The 20,815-nt window shown below is 43.9% G+C and overlaps 2 protein-coding genes across 4 annotated transcripts; both read left to right on the top strand.

Moving 5' to 3' along the window:
* Nucleotides 1–2,527: 2,527 nt before the first annotated feature.
* On the top strand, nucleotides 2,528–11,249 carry LOC120065877 (probable ATP-dependent RNA helicase DDX5). 2 transcript variants are annotated; one of them, XM_039016930.1, is made up of 13 exons: nucleotides 2,528–2,715; nucleotides 5,964–6,141; nucleotides 6,252–6,348; nucleotides 6,447–6,580; nucleotides 6,682–6,747; nucleotides 6,846–6,987; nucleotides 7,106–7,266; nucleotides 7,744–7,916; nucleotides 8,085–8,195; nucleotides 8,288–8,349; nucleotides 8,442–8,501; nucleotides 9,975–10,212; nucleotides 10,440–10,582. In XM_039016930.1, the coding sequence occupies exons 1-13, from the start codon at nucleotides 2,675–2,677 to the stop codon at nucleotides 10,468–10,470; spliced, it is 1,494 nt and encodes a 497-aa protein (XP_038872858.1). In that variant the 5' UTR covers nucleotides 2,528–2,674; the 3' UTR covers nucleotides 10,471–10,582. The 2 variants fall into 2 exon arrangements, with proteins under 2 accessions (XP_038872858.1, XP_038872852.1); XM_039016924.1 differs by having other exon boundaries at nucleotides 2,530–2,715; nucleotides 9,975–10,196; nucleotides 10,440–11,249.
* A 109-nt stretch (nucleotides 11,250–11,358) lies between these two features.
* polg2 (polymerase (DNA directed), gamma 2, accessory subunit) lies at nucleotides 11,359–15,434 on the top strand. Of its 2 annotated transcripts, none has more exons than XM_039016940.1 (8): nucleotides 11,359–12,210; nucleotides 12,359–12,464; nucleotides 12,948–13,053; nucleotides 13,292–13,477; nucleotides 13,973–14,113; nucleotides 14,272–14,352; nucleotides 14,436–14,536; nucleotides 14,794–15,434. In XM_039016940.1, the coding sequence occupies exons 1-8, from the start codon at nucleotides 11,709–11,711 to the stop codon at nucleotides 14,957–14,959; spliced, it is 1,389 nt and encodes a 462-aa protein (XP_038872868.1). In that variant the 5' UTR covers nucleotides 11,359–11,708; the 3' UTR covers nucleotides 14,960–15,434. The 2 variants fall into 2 exon arrangements, with proteins under 2 accessions (XP_038872868.1, XP_038872875.1); XM_039016947.1 differs by having other exon boundaries at nucleotides 14,720–14,832.
* The last annotated feature ends 5,381 nt before the right edge of the window (nucleotides 15,435–20,815 follow it).

A 20,815-nucleotide genomic window follows, 5' to 3' on the forward strand; every position in this document is an offset into this window, starting at 1 on the left:
CTAGGCCCCACGCTCTTCTCAATTTACATCAACAACTTAGCTCAGGCAGTAGGAAGCTCTCTCATCCATTTATATGCAGATGATACAGTCTTATACTAAGCTGGCCCCTCCCCGGATTTTGTGCTAAATGCTCGACAACAAAGCTTTTTTAGTGTCCAACAAGCTTTCTCTACCCTTAACCTTGTTCTAAACACCTCCAAAACAAAGGTCATGTGGTTTGGTAAGAAGAATGCCCCTCTTCCCACAGGTGTTATTACTACCTCTGAGGGTTTAGAGCTTGAGGTAGTCACCTCATTCAAGTACTTGGGAGTATGACTAGATGGTGCACTGTCCTTCTCTCAGCACATATCAAAGCTGCAGGCTAAAGTTAAATCTATACTTGGTTTCTTCTATTGTAATCACTCCTCTTTCACCCTAGCTGCCAAACTAACCCTGATTCAGATGACCATCCTACCCATGCTAGATTACGGAGACATAATTTTAGATCGGCAGGTAAGGGTGCTCTCGAGCGGCTAGACGTTCTTTACCATTCGGCCATCAGATTTGCCACCGATGCTCCTTATAGGACACATCACTGCACTCTATACTCCTCTGTAAACTGGTCATCTTTGTATACCCGTCGCAAGACCCACTGGTTGATGCTTATTTATAAAACCCACTTAGGCCTCACTCCCTCCTGAGATATCTCATGCAGCCCTCATCCTCCACATACAACACCCGTTCTGCCATACACATTCTGTTAAAGGTCCCCAAAGCACACACATCCCTGGGTCGCTCCTCTTTTCAGTTCGCTGCAGCTAGCGACTGGAACGAAATGCAACAAACACTCAACTGGACAGTTTTATCTCAATCTCTTCATTCAAAGACTCAATCATGCACGCTCTTACTGACAGTTGTGGTTGCTTTGTGTGATGTATTGTTGTCTCTACCTTCTTGACCTTTGTGCTGTTGACTGTACCCAATAATGTTTGTACCATGTTTTGTGCTGCTACCATGTTGTGTTGCTACCATGTTGTTGTTATGTTGTGTTGCTACCATGCTGTGTTGTCATGTGTTGCTGCCTTGCTATGTTGTTGTCTTAGGTCTATCTTTATGTAGTGCTGTGTTGTTTCTCTTGTTGTGATGTGTGTTTTGTCCTATATTTATTTTGTATTTGTTTTATTTTTTATCCCAGGCCCCGTCCCCGCAGGAGGCCTTTTGCCTTTTGGTTGGCCGTCACTGTAATTAAGAATTTGTTCTTAACTGACTTGCCTAGTTAAATAAAGGTGAAATAATAATAATTTAAAAAAAGAAAGTTTGACAAAAGAAAAATCCACCCCTGTCGAAAATATAAAAATGTTTTTGGGGGTTGGGGTGCAACATTGCTTTTGTCGAATAAACCTGGGTCTATGGAAACCTGCTAATGACAGAAGTGAAAAAGTATTCCTTAGTTGTTAATTTTCTCGAAATCTAAAGGAACAACCTAGATTCGAGCCAATGTCTTAAGTAGATGGCCATGTTATTACTCCAACCTCGTGAAAGTGACAAACTGACACTTTTTAATTTTCATTAAAAAAAAAACATCTGTATATGGATGCTGGAGACTCATATCTCCCTCACTAGCTTTAAGCACCAGCTGTCAGAGCAGCTCACAGATCACTGCACCTGTACATAGCCCATCTGTAAACAGCCCATCTATCTACCTCATCCCCTTACTGTATTTATTTGATTTATCTTGCTCCTTTGCAACCCAGTATCTCTACTTGCACATTCATCTTCTGCACATCTACCATTCCAGTGTTTAATTGCTATATTGTAATTACTTCGCCACCATGGCCTATTTATTGCCTTTATTGCCTCTGTGTTGTTGTATGTGTCGAATTGCTATGCTTTATCTTGGCCAGGTCGCAGTTGCAAATGAGAACTTGTTCTCAACTAGCCTACCTGATTAAATAAAGGTGAAATAAAAAAATGGAAGAAGTGCCTTTTGATTTGACTGCTTGCACAACACGATGACGTGTTTCTGCACATGAGCTAGCCAAAGTCGCCTTAACATCGCCTACATGTGTAATCTGGGTTTTGTATTCGAGAAGCAGTTTCTGCCCATCTTAATACTGTAACGTTACTGTCTTTGGTATCCATTATCTGTTGACTGCATTAAAATTAACATTGGTAAAATTTGATTTGAAGATAGGTGTTAATTGCAAACGTTGGGGGTGGTCACTATTTGCGTTTGTACATATTTGGTTCCCTTCTTTTTGGGGGTAAATTGTATTGTTGCTTATTTCAGTAGACTATTGAGTAGAAGTTGTAGCTAATGTAGTGTTCCTGTGTAAACACAATGTTGCGTCTACTACCTGCATTGCTGTTTTGAAATGATTTATAAATTGACCATGTTGAATAAAGTAATACATTAGTACTTAATTTGGCTCAAATAATGAAGGTTATTGTAAAAATGGGATAATAACACGTCAAACTGTGCCAATCAGCTAACTTCCGTGACCAAATAAGGAGAAAAAGTAGTACCAGACACATGCGCGTTGATATGTTCCTATGTGTTATGAGTTAGTACGCCGTTTTGACTGACATTTGTCTGCCCGGCATTTCTATTTTCGTGTCGCACTTATATTTATCACAGATTGGTTGAGAGATATAGACGTAGTTACCATTTGTTACTTTCATACTCTGCTTAACCATGCCTGGATTTTCCGACAGAGATCGTGGCAGAGACAGGGGGTAAGTAGGTAACGCTAATGTCTGTTTAGCTAACGTGGTTAGCTAGGAAAAGACGGTGCGATGGTTAGTTTTAACGCGGTACTGTAGTTAGCTAGGTAAGTTTTGTGTATCCATGCCATTGGCTTGATGTGCAATGTTAATACGACTTATTTGAACCCTAATCAATTGTTAAAGTACATTTTGCCTGATCTAATTGATGTAACAAACAGGTCGGGCAAATGTTTAGTTGGCAGTTAACATTAGCTAACTTCAATAACGCATTAGCAATGGGAGATTCTCAGAGGCCTATGCTATATTTGATATAATAACCATATCCACCACACTTGCACATCGGCGCATAAAATATAGTATGTGATGTTGGTTAAGAACCCTGGAATGTTTGGTCAGCTTGAATGTTGCAAATTGTTTCGAATCAAAATGCCGGCTCCCTTTGTTCCTCCTCTACCGGCCGGAATTAAAATGGCAGCTAAACTGGTTTAAACGTGACGCAGAAACAAATGTAGTTATACCTACCACATCTTTGCATGTGTAAGTAAATGGGTCACTGCTGTCCAGCCCTTGATCGAGGCTCTCAGTTTCATTACACATGTAATTAAAAGTGCTTTCCTCACCATCTTAGATAAGCATGACCCATTCAAAGAATGTAGAACTACGAACAAATATAGCCCTTGTTTCACTCCAGACTTGACTGCCCTTGACCAGCACAAAAACATCCGGTGGCGTACTGCATTAGCATCGAATAGCCCCCGCGATATGCAACTTTTCGGGGAAGTTAGGAACCAATATACACAGGCAGTTAGGAAAGCAAAGGCTAGCTTTTTCAAACAGAAGTGTGCATCCTGTAGCACAAACTCCAAAAAGTTCTGGGACACTGTAAAGTCCATGGAGAATAAGAGCACCTCCTCCCAGCTGCCCACTGCACTGTTGCTAGGAAACACTGTCAACTCCGATAAATCCACGATAATTGAGAATTTCAATAATCATTTTTCTATGGCTGGCCATGCTTTCCACCTGGCTACCCCTACCCTGGTCAACAGCCCTACACCCCCCACAGCAACTTGCCTAAGCCTGCCCCATTTCTCCTTCACCCAAATCCAGATAGCCGATGTTCTGAAAGAGCTGCAAAATCTGGACAACTACAAATCAGCCGGGCTAGACCCCCTCTTTCTAAAATTATCCGCCACAATTGTTGCAACCCCTATTACTAGCCTGTCCAACCTCTCATATCTTCTGAGATCCCCAGAGATTGGAAAGCTGCCGCGGTCATCCCCCTCTTCAAAGGGGGAGACACTCTAGGCCCAAACTGTTACAGACCTATCTCCACCCTTCGAAAGCCAAGTGAACAAACAGATCACCGACCATTTCGAATCCCGCTGTACCTTCTCCGGCTATGCAATCTGGTTTCCGAGCTGGTCATGGGTGCACCTCAGCCACGCTCAAGGTCCTAAACGATATCATAACCTCCATCGATAAGAGACAGTACTGTGCAGCCGTCTTCATCAACCTGGCCAAGGCTTTCGACTCTGTCAATCACCGCATTCTTAACCGCAGACTCAACAGCCTTGGTTTCTCAAATGACTGCCTCGCCTGGTTCACCAACTACTTTTCAGATAGTTCAGTGTGTCAAATCGGAGGGCCTGTTGTCCAGACCTCTTCCAGTCTCTATGGGGGTGCCACAGGGTTCAATTCTCGGGCTGACTTTTCTCTGTATATGTCAATGATGTCGCTCTCGCTGCTGGTGATTCTCTGATCCACCTCTACGCAGACGACACCATTCTTTGGACACTGTGTTAACAAACCTCCAGATGAGCAATGCCATACAACACTCCTTCTGTGGCCTCCAACTGCTCTTAAATGCAAGTAAAACTAAATGCATGCTCTTCACCCGTCTAGCATCACTACTCTGGACGGTTCTGACTTAGAATATGTGGACAACTACAAATACCAAAATTGAAATCTAGAATTGGCTTACTATTTCGCAACAATGCATCCTTCACTCATGCTGCCAAACATACCCTCGTAAAACTGACTATCATACCGATCCTTGACTTCGGCTATCATTTACAAAATAGCCACCAACACTACTCAGCAAACTGGATGTAGTCTATCACAGTGCCATCCGTTTTGTCACCAGAGCCCCATATACTACCCACCACTGCGACCTGTATCCTCTCGTTGGCTGGCCCTTAATTCATATTCATCGCCAAACCCACTGGCTCCAGGTCATCTATAAGTCTTTGCTAGGTAAAGCCCTGCCTTATCTCAGCTCACTGGTCACCATAGCAGCACCCACCCGTAGCACTTGCTCCAGCAGGTATATTTCACAGGTCACCCTCAAAGCCAATTCTTCCTTTGGCCGCCTTTCCTTCCAGTTCTCTGCTGCCAATGACTGGAACGAATTGTAAAAATCACTGAAGCTTGAGATTCATATCTCCCTCAATAACTTTAAGCATCAGCTGTCAGAGCAGCTTACCGATCATTGCACCTGTACACAGCCCATCTGTAAATAGCCCACCCAACTACCTCGTCCCCATATTGTTAAAAAAAAATTGCTTCTTCGCACCCCAGTAACTCTACTTGCACATTCATCTTCTGCTCATCTATCACTCCAGTGTTAATGCTAAATTGTAATTAAGTGTTAAGATAAGAGCCACGTAAAATGTAAATGCATCGATTGCAGTACGGGTTTGGAAACATAAAAACCTTATCTTTCATATTGTTGAAATTGATACACATTTATTTGGTTCGGGTACCCACACGGCCATGTTACAGCGCTTGTTTATGGAAGAGAGAGTGGACTACCTGCACTATTTAGCTATCTGCATCTCACAACACATGTTTGTAAACGGAAGACAGATGCCACAAATGTGTCGTCACTGAAAAATACTGTCGGCTGCAACTGTTGAACAGTTTACAGTTAGTATATTTTCCATTTGTGAAATTATTTTGACGTGATATTAAAGTAGACGGATTTGTTTCTATAACCAATTCACGTTTAGATGGAGTGTTTGGCTTCCAGAGCCAATTCGTCCATTATTGAACACTAAGGAGTAACGCTTGCCAAATTTTGGACAAAGGGAACCTAACTTATGCTCTGCTATCTGTTGTAGTACTCATCAAGCCATGCATTCATGGGGGAATGTGGGGTATCAGTTCTTCAATGTAGCTGGCATAACTATCTGACTTAAACCCACCATTCACTGTATGCTCAGTCATCTAATATTAGGTTGTTCCCCCTACTATTTCAGGTATGGAGGTGCGCCTCGTTTTGGAGGTGGCGGTGGTGGCAGTAGGGGTGGACCCCCTCAGGGGAAATTTGGCAACCCAGGCGAAAGGCTGCGAAAAAAACACTGGAACATGGATGAGCTCCCAAAGTTCGAGAAGAACTTCTACCAGGAGCACCCGGATGTGACCCGCAGACCACCTGTAAGTGACCCAGGCAGTTCTTTCCTTTCCATCTGATTTGAGTGTGGTCTAAACCTTTTGATTCAAATGGTCTTTGCCTATGAACAACCTTTTTATGTGTCTGATTGCAGCAAGAGGTGGAGAACTACCTGAGAAGTAAAGACGTAACAGTGAAAGGCAGAGACTGCCCCAAGCCCATGATGAAGTTTCACGAGGCCAATTTTCCAAGTGAGTAAAACCGCTCTTCCAACTTTGCTTAAGAACAAGCTGGTTGTATAAAATGGTGGAATTGAATCTCATATGTACTCTAACTTTGTCTTTTTCAGATTATGTGATGGATGTGATTGCCAAACAAGGATGGGCTGAGCCAACTCCTATCCAGGCTCAGGGCTGGCCTCTGGCCCTCAGTGGGAAAGACATGGTGGGCATCGCCCAGACAGGCTCCGGTAAAACCCTTGCTGTAAGTACATTGATTTAAAACTACTCTTAGTAGCATCTTTCTGGTACATATTTGTGCAGTTGGACCATTTGGGCTCAGTTTCCCCCCCTCCCCCCTCACAGTATCTGCTGCCTGCAATCGTGCACATTCAACACCAGCCATTCTTGGAGCATGGAGACGGACCTATAGTAAGTACACCATAAGCCTCTTGAATAGAGAACATCCCTATTAGTTTTTACAGGGTGAGTCCAGCTGAATAACACTTGTCTCTATCTTTGTCTCTCAGTGTTTGGTGCTGGCCCCGACCCGTGAGCTGGCTCAGCAGGTGCAGCAGGTTGCCGCTGAGTACGGCAGGGCCTCCCGCCTGAAGTCAGTCTGTGTCTATGGTGGAGCCCCCAAAGGACCCCAGATTCGGGACCTTGAGAGAGGTATCTATCCACCACTTTTGTTTTGCTTTCATTTGTTTGCTCAATACGTTGGTTCTGTATTAAATAACTTTGGTGATGGCGGCAGACATCTGAGTGAGTGTTTTCTGTTTCCCACTAGGTGTTGAGATCTGTATTGCCACCCCAGGGCGTCTCATTGACTTCCTGGAGGCTGGGAAGACCAACCTTCGCAGATGTACCTACCTTGTGCTGGACGAGGCTGACCGTATGCTGGACATGGGCTTCGAGCCCCAAATCCGCAAAATTGTGGACCAAATTAGAGTATGTGGCTTTGACTCAACGCAATTCCTTTGGCTAGAATTCTTCAATATGAAGGCTCATTCCCGCAATGATTTGTAGACTTGCTCAATACTTGCTGCTGATTTCAATTGGCAGAATTCCCATTGGACTTTGACAAATCATTGCAGAGTCTGCATACCATGACTAACCTGTACCCCTGCACATTGACTCGGTACTGATACCCCCTGTGTATATAGCCTTGGGATTGTTATTTTGTGTTTTTGTGGATTTTTTTTGTTTTTTAAAACTTTCGCTTCTTTATTAAATATTTTCTGAACTCTATTTCTTGAACTGCATTGTTGGTTAAGTGCTTGTAAGTAAGCATTTCATGGTCAAATCTACACCCGTTGTATTCAGCGCATGAGACAAATAGAATTTGATTCAATTTTCCTGTAGGATCAGCCATTTAGTATTTTATCAAATCCTTTAAGTAATCTATTTTCTCTGTTCTTCTCTCAGCCGGATCGTCAGACCCTCATGTGGAGTGCCACCTGGCCCAAGGAGGTGCGCCAGCTGGCTGAGGACTTCCTGAAGCAGTCCGTCCAAATCAACGTGGGCGCTCTGCAGCTCAGCGCCAACCACAACATCCTGCAGATAGTGGACGTGTGCAACGACGGAGAGAAGGATGACAAGTGAGTGACACACTACTCCTCAGCAAAGCCAAACGTCACATTTACACTGCTTCATAATTGAAGGAATTCAAACGGAAGAACTCTTCAATTGGTCATTAATTTGTCTCATCCAGGATATAGTGTGAGTCATGTCAATTTGAACCCGGGTCTCTTGTCTATCCACTTAAGACTCCTCCGGCTGCTGGAAGAGATCATGAGTGAGAAGGAGAACAAGACCATCATCTTTACCGAGACCAAGAGACGCTGCGATGAGCTAACCAGGAGGATGAGACGAGATGGGTAAGTGTCATCACACTAGTGTCTCGTTTAACTGGTAAATCATTCTCCTTGTAATGTGTCATGCCTCTGATGTCCATGTTTGTCTGTTACAGCTGGCCAGCAATGGGTATCCACGGAGACAAGAGCCAGCAGGAGAGGGACTGGGTTCTCAATGGTATGCCTGAAATATTTTCTCTCTATATATATATATTTTGTTTGTCACGACAATGTAATGGACTTGTATAATTGAAGTTGATCTTTCCACAGAGTTCAAATACGGCAAGGCCCCCATCCTCATCGCCACCGATGTGGCCTCCCGCGGTCTAGGTCAGTATGGCTTTGGTTAAACCCTCTGGTTGTTTTCCTCAATATTTTAACTTTTTAAAGAAAGTGGTTTTGGCTTTCTTTAACTTCTATGCATTTTCTGAGTTTCTCACCTAAAGGTGCAGTCTTTGTGGCAGGGCCTAGGCATGACAAGTCCCAGGCCTCGAGGGGGAAGGAGGACATATTGGAAATGAAGTTGCCCCACTGGCTGCCACCCAGTGGGCCTAGAGAGGTGAAAGCTCTGTGTGCCAGTAATCCTCAAGTCAAAAGGCAGTGTGGCTAAGCCTTGTTTCTGATATCTTTTTTATTTTTTATACATGACATTATTTGTTCTCTGTCCGTGGATTTTTACCTGAAAAATGCCTTCGTCGAGACGTTTCCAACTCAAACGTTACACACACACACGCTTTACGTGACCATTTGCCTTGCATGCGTTTTGTAGAGGGCACTGTATTCCAAGTCACTGTTTTGAGATTTGGAGCGATTCTGTTAGTTGCGGAGCTTGTCCCTTAAAAAAGCATGGGTGTTGCGAATGTCACAGCTTTCCATTGCTATATTTTTCTCCCTCACTCAAAGCACTGGTTTTCTTGAAATGGAGAGAGCAGTTTTCAACTTACTGTTGTCGACTCGAAATTGATGAGAAACTGGCACGTGTTTAAGGGGCTATGGGAACATCTAGAGAAAGTGACAAATAGAAGAGCTTCAAAAACCAAAGTTCCTCCCTCGCCTGCTTTTTAAAGTCATGTCGAGACCTGCCAACGAGAGACATTTTCTCAAGTGAACGAACACTGGCTTCTGGGAAGATCTTGCCTAGACGAGACTGATGGGGGCGGGGTGCTCTATGCTCTTTGAGGGGCACCACAGGGGTCAATACTTGGACCTTTTTCATTTTTGCCTTTTTTGGGTCCCCCCTCAAATTAGTACTTGGTCTATTCGGTCTTGGCAAGACGTGCAGTGAGGCCTTTATTAGCAAGCTTCTTATGAGTGTGACTGGGAAAAAGGACCTTCAGAACCCATACCAACTGAAAGGTCCTATATTGGCACACGAGGAGGCAACAGTGCACATAGCGGCCCTACTGCGTAGAAGCTCCTGGATGTCACTTGACAATTTGTGGGGGAGTTCGCTGCATTGGGAAAGGACTAGTGAATGCATACTCCTTAATGGTAAGACTTCAAATCCAGTTCTTTTCCTCCCCTGGTTAAAAAAGGGAGGGAGAATGCCTTAGGATTTTTTGATATGGTAAGCAAACGGAGTGTGCATCTCGTTTCTCTCTTCCCACAGTAGTATTCCCATGGAGTAGAACGTTTTTCTTGGATTGTGTTGGTTAACCCTGTTCTTTGCAGCTCAGCTAAGTATCCAGTCTCTGGAACATTTTAGCTCTCCATTCTCTATGCTAACCTTGTCCTTTGGTCTGGCTGTTGTGGTGTGCAAAATCCTGTATGGTGTCCTTTTTGCCACACTGCAACACTTTACAGATGTGGAGGATGTGAAATTTGTCATAAATTATGACTATCCTAACTCCTCTGAGGACTATATCCACCGCATTGGACGCACGGCCCGCAGTCAAAAAACAGGCACAGCCTACACCTTCTTCACCCCCAACAACATGAAACAGGCCAGTGACCTCATAGCTGTGCTCCGCGAAGCTAACCAGGCTATCAACCCCAAGCTCCTCCAGATGGCAGAGGCCAGAGGAGGTAATTCCTATGGCGGGTGAGATGCGAACAAGGCTGTGGTTACATCTGCAGACATTTCGATTTTCTAGATGAGAAATCTATTTGAAGGGTTTTGGGGCAGAGGTTCTTAAATTAAATACGAAGATGACCCACCTTGTTCTCACCATATTTGTCAACTGTCATTTTAGTTTAAATGTCTTTTCCACCCATCACTGCTAACAGTCTCACCACTGCCCTGTCTCTTGTTTTTGTCTTGTTTTCCAGGTCGTGGAGGGGGGGGAAGAGGTGGCTTTAGGGATGACCGACGAGATAGGTATTCTGGGGGGAGGAGTTACGGTGGTGGTGGTGGTGGTGGTGGTGGTAGTTACAGGGACAAGGATAGCGACAGGGGGTTCGGTGGGGGACCAAAGAGTGCCTTCGGCGCAAAAACCCAAAACGGAGTGGGCTACGGGGGTAGCACCTATGACAAGGGCGCTAGCTCTGGCGGTAGCTACGGCAACAGCTACGGCAGCAACGGACAGGCTAGCTTCGGCGCCACCAACCAGGTGGGTGCGTTCGGCGGCCAGAACTTTCAGGCCCCTCCACAGTTTGGAGCCGCGCAGGCGGCTGCCCCAAACGGCATGGGTCGCCCGCCATTCCCCTTTAACCCACAGGCACAGCAGCCCCAACAACCCCCACCCATGGTACCCTACTCTATGCCTCCACCTTTCCCACAGTAACTGACTAGGTGTAGATTGTGTGCACAATTCACAACCAAACCACAATTTTTTTTCCCCTCGTCTTTAAATCTTATATTAATATTATTATTATCCTTTGTACTGTTTAACTTTTTTTGCTTACAGCAGGGTTGGAATTCTTCAGTAACCCCAAGCATTGAAATGAGTCCCAATGGGGCTGTTGAAGTGCATCTTTAACTGGTGCATGTCTCCTTGACTGTTTTTATTTGTTACATTCCTCAGTAATTTATTTTTACTTAGTAATGCAGATTTTGAGTTAGTGGTATGTTTAAAGTGATATGTTAAGATCTTACTTGGGGGACATGCATGGGCCTTCAAATAAAACAATTAAATTGAAGTTTTGTGGTGGTTCATTGTTCTATTGAGTATTCATCCAGCATTTAATCTTAGTGGATTTTCTTTTAAAACAATTAAATCATGCCACAAATAATATAGCAACCCGTAAGGTAACACGTTAACGTAAGGTAATGGATGAGAACTTGTCTCGTTTTCATGTCGACACGGAAGTGACGTAGACATAGCTTTACTTCCGGGTGCGCCCAGTTTACGCTTTACACATGGTTGCAAGTATTTTAGAAATAGAAGAGTATTTATATTAAGTTGCCAGGCTTTGCCGAAACTACTCGTGGTGTAATTCGCAGGCAACTGCATTCACTTTCAAATGTCCTTTTCTAACGTGATTTCAGCCTATGAATGACTTCTAAAATGTGAGACCGCACGCAATGCATTGCTAGGTTAATTGCAGCTTGGCGCGTGCTTAACTTATTTTCAATGACGAAATGAGTGACCACTAAACATGCTCACTTACTGTGTTAGACGACTCATCTGGAGATGTGAGAATATACCAAGAACCTCACTATGCTGCAGGATAGCTTTTGCGCGTCAGCGCTGCAGTACTGCAACTCCTGTCAGGTCTGTCGCTGAGGACTCCGACCACACCAAAACACTGATGCAGCTATGCACTGACAGGTATTACATAGCTTCTGGCCAACTTCATAGAGATTCTTTTCAGCGCGGAACCAACTGTGGATATGGACCACTTGGTATGGAACTTAAAAAGAACGTTCTTGAACAATGGTGGAACTCTGTGATAGGGTTCAGGGCAGAGGTGTTTGGGATAAGCACCCTACACACTAGTAAGGACAGAACTACCGAGAGGGATGGACAATTGAGGGTTGTTGACACCGAGAACCTTCGTCAAATACTTTCCCAGAGAGAGCTAAGCAAGGACCAACTTATTCAGAAGCTACAGACCCATATCCAGAATGGTGCATCTGTTCGAACTAGTCTTTTCCAAGGTAACTATCATTGGGTGTTGTATTGAACACCTCTGCTATTTTTACTTGTACGCATGCTTCAGGACATAGAAATCAACTCGTAGAGTTAAATGAAATTCAACGTTGGGTTTCCAGGCTAACATGGACAATGCTCTTCCCTCCTGTCCAGGTGCTTTGGAGCAATATGTGCCCTCTTTGGAGCTAGTGAACAGAAAGCTGCCGTTTGGCCTGGCTGAGACCGGATTGTGCTTCCAGCCATCAGGTGGACCTAGTTGGTGAGGCTTACTCCTCCCTCAAATCACATGAACCATTCACCTGCACTGTGATCATTTACCATTGTGGTTATTCAAAGTGCAAATAGATTTAATTGAGCATATATTTAACCTAAGTCATATGTCCTTGTGTTGTTTGAGATGGCAGATTGCTATGCCCAGGTGTTATTATAGCAGACTAAAGAGTAGTTGTGCGCTTTAAAGGTAGACTCAGCGATATGACGTACATTCAGAAAGTTAACAGCATAGTGGTTTAATTCCTGCAACAACTAAGAGCGCTGAAGTGCGAGGTTCAACTTCTCCACTGTTTTGGTCCCGTACCTATGACATTCCAACAGCATGACGCCGAACCTGTGCTTATGCTGTGTGTGACTGTGAGCAAAGTCTTGCATATCGCTCAACTCAATATCTGCGGTGCTGCTTGTGGCATTCTCATTTTGCTGAGTCTACCATTTAACCCCTATTCTGTGTGTCCATTCCTGACAGCCCAGATGAAGTTACCCAGTCCTCTTTGGTGTGGTTCTGCTCGCCCCGCACCTCCTCACAGTGGCTGGACTACTGGGCACGGCATCGGCTGCAGTGGTGGAGAAAGGTGGGTCACTTTCTGATCCAATTTCAATACATTGTGGTCAAGATAAGTTTCTCTGTCTGCAAATTAATCTGGATCTTGAACATGAATCTGAATCTTGATTTGAAATCTATAGAAACGACATTGTTTCTATGTTGATATTTGTAATACTGAAAGACAACTTGACTTAATGTGGATAGTAAAGTACTTTTCTCTAATCTCTGTCCATCCAATTCTGTCCCTCATTTCATCTATGATCCAGTTTGCCCTGGGCCCGTCCGACTTCAGCTGCAGTGTCATAACAGAAGAGGAGCTGGCAGGCCGGGCGTCTCGTGGTGTGAAAATTGTGTACAATTTCCCATGGGGCCAAGAGGCCCTGGAGACTCTGTTGAGCCGAGGGGATGCGGAGTTGCTGCAGACACACAAGAGCGCTCGCAACAAACTACAGGTCAGTGTAATGCTGCCTTCCACTGCAGGGACAACACTGCAGTTAATACCCTATCCCTCTCATGCTGTCACAATACAACAACTTAGGAGTAGATCTTAATCATTTTTCACAATATGTCAGTTGCACAGGAGGCTGCTGAGGGGAGGACGGCTCATAACAATGGCTGGAATGGAGTGAATGGAATGATAAATACATGCTTAGTCATGTGGACAAGTATCCTGCCTCTATTGTGTTTTGGAGAAAATGGGGGTCATATTAGCAGTAACTGCACTAGGTTTCTGTGAAACCAAAGTAAATAAAAGCAATTTTTCTCAGTTCCACGCTATGAACAGGTACTGCCTTTTTGCTTGGTAGGGCAGTATGGCTGACCCTGTAATACACCGGATAAGTGCAGTGAAATGTGTTGTATGTGACAATAAAACATCTTTTTGTTATTCAAGTAAGATTATATTAATCATGTCAGTGCTCCATATTTTTTCCGTCTGTCATTCACAGTGCCTAGATGGAAGGAAGTCAGTCGTCCCCTATGCCATCTCCGTAACTGGAAACCTAGAGCGAGGAGTGTTGGCGTACCTGTACAACTCACTCCAGCAAGTGAAGAAAGTCGACAGCAAACAGAGGCTACAGCAGAGAAAGGTGAAACACCTAAGTCCTTTCCACATTAGCTTTAGTATGGTTTACGTCTCTGACAACATGGGTGAGAACTTGAGCATCCAGCATCTTACTTCTGGTTTTTGAACTGGTGGAAATTGTTAGAATGTGCTACACACACTGACATCTTGTGGCCCTTGTAGGTTTTGAAGCTCCATCCTATTTTGTCTCCAGTCAAAGTGGCCTTGGACATGGGAAGGGGAGCCACTGTGGAACTACGACAGGTAGGATACTATTGAGATATACACAAAGTTATTCAATAGGACTATGTTTGATTGTAGATATAAAATGATATTCTACATCTTAGGTTTGTGAAGGCTTGCTGAAGGAGTTCTTGGAAGGGGGAGTCTCTGCATGGCCTGGATATCTTGAAACCATGCCAACCTCAATGGAGCAGCTGAACACAAAGTAAAACTTCTTCATACCATTATAGTATAGTTTCTTTATGTTGTGGTTTAACATTTCATGTAACGGATTTCATGCGTTTATTGTTGAATAGAATTTTGACATCAAAAGCCACACGTATTTAGTGGCCATGCAATTTGGTGTATACAGAATTATGTAACATGTTGACGTTTGACTTCACTGAAGGTGATCTCGATAGCTGTACTGTTTCCCTGTGGCGACCCAACTGTAAGTATTACGTTTGGTGCCTGTGTGCCCAGGTATGATGAGATGGGGGTGCTGTTCACTGTGGTGATCAGTGACAACACGCTTGAGAGTGGCCTACTGCAGGTGCGCAGCCGCGACACCACCATCAAGGAGACCATGCACATCTCCGAGGTCAAGAACTTTCTGGCCAGATACATATCTGCTGCACAGAACATATGAGGGAGTAATATTGATGTCCCGGGTGAACCGGGTTAGCATGGATTACATTTGTTTTGGAGCCGGACTGCCTCCCGGGCGTGAGCCAGGTGCCCCATTTTAGCCGTTGGTGAATTCAGCTGTAAACAGAAATGACGTAGATTAAGCAACAATAATAGATGTTATATGTATCTGAACGATGCTGCCTTGTTGACAACATGTGCAGATTACTGTCTTATTTGAGAAGGGCGCTCCTCCCTCACCGCTTTGCCCATTCACGTCACATCCCATAGCATGGTGCACTTAATCAAACTCCCTCATTGATTGAAAACTGACATGTTAGGCTGACATTTGGCAAAATGTCAAAGGAGACTGTCAAAGAATGGGGTGGTGGGCCCTCATGGGCAGCAGGAAAGCTGTCTATATGTTTTGGATAACTATACCTCAAAGCCAATTTGACTATCTAGGATACTATATTAAAAGGTGTTAATCATTTTCACTTTGTGGTTGTCATTTTGTTGTCAAAGTGTCACTCAAATGCTGTCATATCAGTAGCAAATTCTCATACGGAACTTTTTCTACGGGTCAACAAAACATGATTAAGTGTGTGTGTGTGTGTGTATATATATATATACACACACACACAGTTGAAGTCGGAAGTTTACATACACTTAGGTTGTCATTAGTCATTAAAACTCGCTTTTCAATCACTCCACAAATTTCTTGTTAACAAACTATAGATTTGGCAAGTCGGTTAGGACATCTACTTTGTGCATGACACAAGTCATTTTTCCAACAATTGTTTACAGACAGATTATTTCACTTATAATTCCCTGTATCACAATTCCAGTTGGTCAGAAGTTTACATACACTAAGTTGACTGTGCCTTTAAACAGCTTGGAAAATTCCAGAAAATGATGTCATGGCTTTAGAAGCTTCTGATAGGCTAATTGACATAATTTGAGTCAATTGGAGGTGTACCTGTGGATGTATTTCAAGGCCTACCTTCAAACTCAGTGCCTCTTTGCTTGAGGACATGGGAAAATCAAAAGAAATCAGCCAGGATCTCAGAAAAAATTGTAAACCTCCACAAGTCTGGTTTATCCTTGGAAGCAATTTTCAAACGCCTGAAGGTACCATGTTCATCTGTACAAACAATAGTACGCAAGTATAAACACCATGGGACCATGCAGCCGTCGTACCACTCAGGAAGGAGAAACGTTCTGTCTCCTAGAGATGAACGTACTTTGGTGCGAAAAGTGCAAATCATTCCCAGAACAACAGCAAAGGACCTTGTGAAGATGCTAGAGGAAACAGGTACAAAACTATTTATATCCACAGTAAAACGAGTCCTATATCGACATAACCTGAAAAGCCGCACAGCAAGGAAGAAGTCACTGCTCCAAAACCGCCATAAAAAACCAGACTACGGTTTGCAACTGCACATGGGGACAAAGATCATACTTTTTGTAGAAATGTCCTTTGGTCTGATGAAACAAATATAGAACTGTTTGGCCATAATGACCATCGTTATGTTTGGAGGAAAAGGGGGATGCTTGCAAGCCGAAGAACACCATCCCAACTGTGAAGCGCGGGGGTGGCAGCATCATGTTGTCGGGGTGTTTTGCTGCAGGAGGGTCTGGTGCACTTCACAAAATAGATGGCATCATGAGGAAGGAAAATTATGTGGATATATGGAAGCAACATCTCAAGACATCATTCAGGAAGTTAAAGCTTGGTTGCAAATGTGTTTTCCAAATGGACAATGACCCCAAGCATATTTCCAAAGTTGTGTCAAAATGGCTTAAGGACAACAAAGTCAAGGTATTGGAGTGGGCAGAACTGAAAAAGTTTGTGTGAGCAAGGAGGCCTACAAACCTGACTCAGTTACACCAGCTCTGTCAGGAGTAATGGGCCAAGATTCACCCAACTTATTGTGGGAAGCTTGTGGAAGGCTACCCAAAACGTTTGACCCAAGTTAAACAATTTAACGGCAATGCTACCAAATACTAATTGAGTGTGTGTAAAACTTCTAACCCACTAGGAATGTGATGAAAGAAATAAAAGCTGAAATAAATCATTCTCTCTACTATTATTCTGATATTTCACATTCTTAAAATAAAGTGTTGATCCTTACTGACCTAAGACGGGGAATTCTTACTAGGATTAAATGTCAGGAATTGTGAAAAACTGAGTTTAAATGTATTTGACTAAGGTGTATGTAAACTTCCAACTTCAACTGTGTGTGTGTGTATGTATATATATATATACAAAAAGACAGCCCTTTTTCAGGACCCTGTCTTTCAAAGATAATTAATATTGTGAGACGACTTAGACAACCCTACAGGGAGACAGGACAGACAGCTGATCGTTCTCACAGTGGCAGACCACGTGTAACAACACATGCACAGGATCGGTACATCTGAACATCACACCTGCGGGGCAGGTACAGGATGGCAACAACAACTGCCCAAGTTACACCAGGAACGCATAATCCCTCCATCAGTGCTCAGACTGTCCGCAATAGGCTGAGAGAGGATGGCCTGAGGGCTTCTAGGCCTGTTGAAAGGCAGGACCTCAGCAAACATCACCGGCAACAACGTCGCCTATGGGCACAAACCCACTGTCGTTGGACCAGACAGGACTGGCAAGAAGTGCTCTTCACTGACGAGTCGCGGTTTTGTCTCACCAGGGGTGACGGTCAGATTTGTGTTTATCGTCGAAGGAATGAGCGTTACACCGAGGCCTGTACTCTGGAGCGGGATCGATTTGGAGGTGGAGGGTCCGTCATGGTCTGGGGCGGTGTGTCACAGCATCATCGGACTGAGCCTGTTGTCATTGCAGGCAATCTCAACGCTGTGCGTTACAGGGAAGACATCTTCCTCCCTCACGTGGTACCCTTCCTGCAGGCTCATCCTGACATGACCCTCCAGCATGACAATGCCACCAGCCATACTGCTCGTTCTGTGTGTGATTTCCTGCAAGACAGAAATGTCTGTGTTCTGTCATGGCCAGCGAAGAGCCCGGAACTCAATCCCATTGAGCACGTCTGGGACCTGTTGGATCGGAGGGTGAGGGCTAGGGCCATTCCCCCCAGAAATGTCCGGGAACTTGCAGGTGCCTTGGTGGAAGAGTGGGGTAACATCTCACAGCAGGAACTAGTAAATCTGGTGCAGTCCATGAGGAGGTAGATGCACTGCAGTACTTAATGCAGCTGGTGGCCACACCAGATACTGACTGTTACTTTACTTTTCTGACTGACCCCCCCTTTGTTCAGGGACACATTATTCAATTTCTGTTAGTCACATGTCTGTGGAACTTGTTCAGTTTATGTCTCAGTTGTTGAATCTTATGTTCATACAAATATTTACATGTTAAGTTTGAAAATAAACGCAGTTGACAGTGAGAGGACATTTCTTTTTTTTTATGAGTTTAGTAAGCCAAAAAGTTTGAATAAATCAACATTTATTTTAGCTTTTAGATTCTTCAAATTAGCCACCCTTTGCCTTGGTGACAGCTTTGCACACTTTTGGCATTCTCTCAACCAGCTTCACCTGGAATGCTTTTCCAACAATCTTGAAGGAGTTCCCATATATCCTGAGCACTTGTTGGCTGCTTTTCCTTCACTGCGGTCAAACTCATCCCAAACCATCTCAATTGGGTTGAGGTCGGGTGATTGTGGAGGCCAGGTCATCTGATGCAGCACCATCACTCTCCTTGGTCAAATAGTCCTTACACAGCCTGGATGTGTGTTGGGTCATTGTCCTGTTGAAAAACAAATGAGATGGGATGGCGTATCGCTGCAGAATGCTGTGGTAGCCATGCTGGTTAAGTGAGCCTTGAATTCTAAATAAATCACCAACCGTGTCACCAGCAAAGCACCCCCACACCATCACACCACCTCCATGTTTCACGGTAGGTAGGAAGCACAAATGCGGAGATCATCCCTTCACTTACTCTACATCTCACAAAAACACAGCGGTTGGAACCAAAAATCTCACAGTTGGACTCATCAAACCAAAGGACAGATTTCCATTGCTCGTGTTTCTTGGCCCAAGCAAGTCTCTTCTTATTATTGGTGTCCTTTAGTAGTGGTTTATTTGCAGCTATTCGACCATGAAGGCCTTATTCACGCAGCCTCCTCTGAACAGTTGATGTGGAGACGTGTCCGTTACTTGAACTCTGTGAAGCATTTATTTGGGCAGCAATTTCTGAGGCTGGTAACTCCTTTCGTGTGGCGGTCCTCATGAGAGCCAGTTTCATCATAGCGCTTGATGGTTTTTGCGACTGCACTTGAGGCTTTCAAAGTTCTTGAAATTTTACGCGTTGACTGACCTTCATGTCTTAAGGTAATGGACTGTCATTTCTCTTTGCTTATTTTAGCTGTTTTTGCCACAATATGGACTTGGTCTTTTACCAAATAGGGATATCTTCTGTATACCAACCCTACCTTGTCACAACACAACTGATTGGCTCAAACCCATTAAGAAGGAAAGAAATTCCACAAAGGGAATTCCACATCTATTAATTGAAATGCATTCCAGGTGACTACCTCATGAAGCTGGTTGAGAGAATGCCAAGAGTGTGCAAAGCTGTCTTCCAGGCAAAGGGTGGCTATTTTGAAGAATCTCAAATATAACATACATTTTGATTCGTTTTAATACTTTTTTGGTTATTACATGATTCCATATGTGTTATTTCATAGTTTTGATGTCGTCACTATTATTCTACGATGTAGAAAATAGTAAAGATAAAGAAAAACCCTTGAATGAGTAGGTGTGTCCAATCTTTTCACTGGTACTGTATACATACAGTGCATTCGTAAAGTATTCAGACCCTTAACCTTTTTTCACATTTGTTTAAGTTACAGCCTTATTCTAAAATTGATTACATTTATTTTTTTCCTCATCAATCTACACACAATACCCCATAATGACAAAGCGAAAACAGGTTTGTAGACATTTTTGCAAATTCCTAAATAAATAGAAATACCCTATTTTCATAAATATTCGGACCATTTGCTATGAGACTCGTAATTGAGCTCAGGGGCATGCTGTTTTTTTACAACTTGATTGGAGTCCGCCTGTGGTAAATTCAATTGATTGGACATGATTTGGAAAGGCACACACCTGTCTATAAGTTCCCACAGTTGACAGTGCATGTCAGAGCAAAAACCAAGCCATGAGGTTGAAGGAATTGTCCGTTGACCTCCAAGACAGGATTGTGCTGAGGCACAGATCTGGGGAAGGGTATGAAAAAAATTCTGCAGCATTGAATGTTCCCAGGAACACAGTGGCCTCCATCATTCTTAAATTAATAAGTTCTTCCTGATGGTGACTCTGGCATAGCTCCATAGTTTCTCTGTAGAGATGGGAGAACCTTCCAGAAGGACAACCTTCTCTGCAACACTCCACCAATCAGGCCTTTATGGTAGAGTGGCCAGACGGTAGCCACTCCTCAGTAAAAGGCACATGACAGCCTGCAATGAGTTTGCCAAAAGGCACCTAAAGGACTCTCAGACCATGAGAAACAAGGTTCTCTGGTCTGATGAAACCAAGATTGAACTCTGGCCTGAATGCAAAGCGTCACGTCTGGAGGGAACCTTGCACCATCCCTACGGTGAAGCATGGTGGGTACAATATCTACCAGACTACCACTGGGTACAATATCTACCAGACTACCACTGGGTACAATGTCTCCCAGACTACCACTGGATACAATGTCTCCCAGACTACCACTGTGTACAATGTCTCCCAGACTACCACTGTGTACAATGTCTCCCAGACTACCACTGTGTACAATGTCTACCAGACTACCACTGTGTACAATGTCTACCAGACTACCACTGTGTACAATGTCTACCAGACTACCACTGGGTAC

This window comes from Salvelinus namaycush, chromosome 2 (genome assembly GCF_016432855.1).
Source record: "Salvelinus namaycush isolate Seneca chromosome 2, SaNama_1.0, whole genome shotgun sequence".
Taxonomy (NCBI): domain Eukaryota; kingdom Metazoa; phylum Chordata; class Actinopteri; order Salmoniformes; family Salmonidae; genus Salvelinus; species Salvelinus namaycush.

Excerpts from the sequence above, each read along its gene's own strand:
- LOC120065877 (XM_039016924.1), top strand. The coding sequence starts at position 2,675 with ATGCCTGGATTTTCCGACAGAGATCGTGGCAGAGACAGGGG. Across the intron at positions 8,196-8,287 it reads AGGAGGATGAGACGAGATGG|CTGGCCAGCAATGGGTATCC; the intron begins GTAAGTGTCATC and ends TGTCTGTTACAG. Across the intron at positions 10,197-10,439 it reads GATGGCAGAGGCCAGAGGAG|GTCGTGGAGGGGGGGGAAGA; the intron begins GTAATTCCTATG and ends CTTGTTTTCCAG.
- polg2 (XM_039016940.1), top strand. The coding sequence starts at position 11,709 with ATGCTCACTTACTGTGTTAGACGACTCATCTGGAGATGTGAGAATATA. Across the intron at positions 12,465-12,947 it reads CCATCAGGTGGACCTAGTTG|CCCAGATGAAGTTACCCAGT; the intron begins GTGAGGCTTACT and ends CATTCCTGACAG. Across the intron at positions 14,114-14,271 it reads AGAGGCTACAGCAGAGAAAG|GTTTTGAAGCTCCATCCTAT; the intron begins GTGAAACACCTA and ends TGGCCCTTGTAG.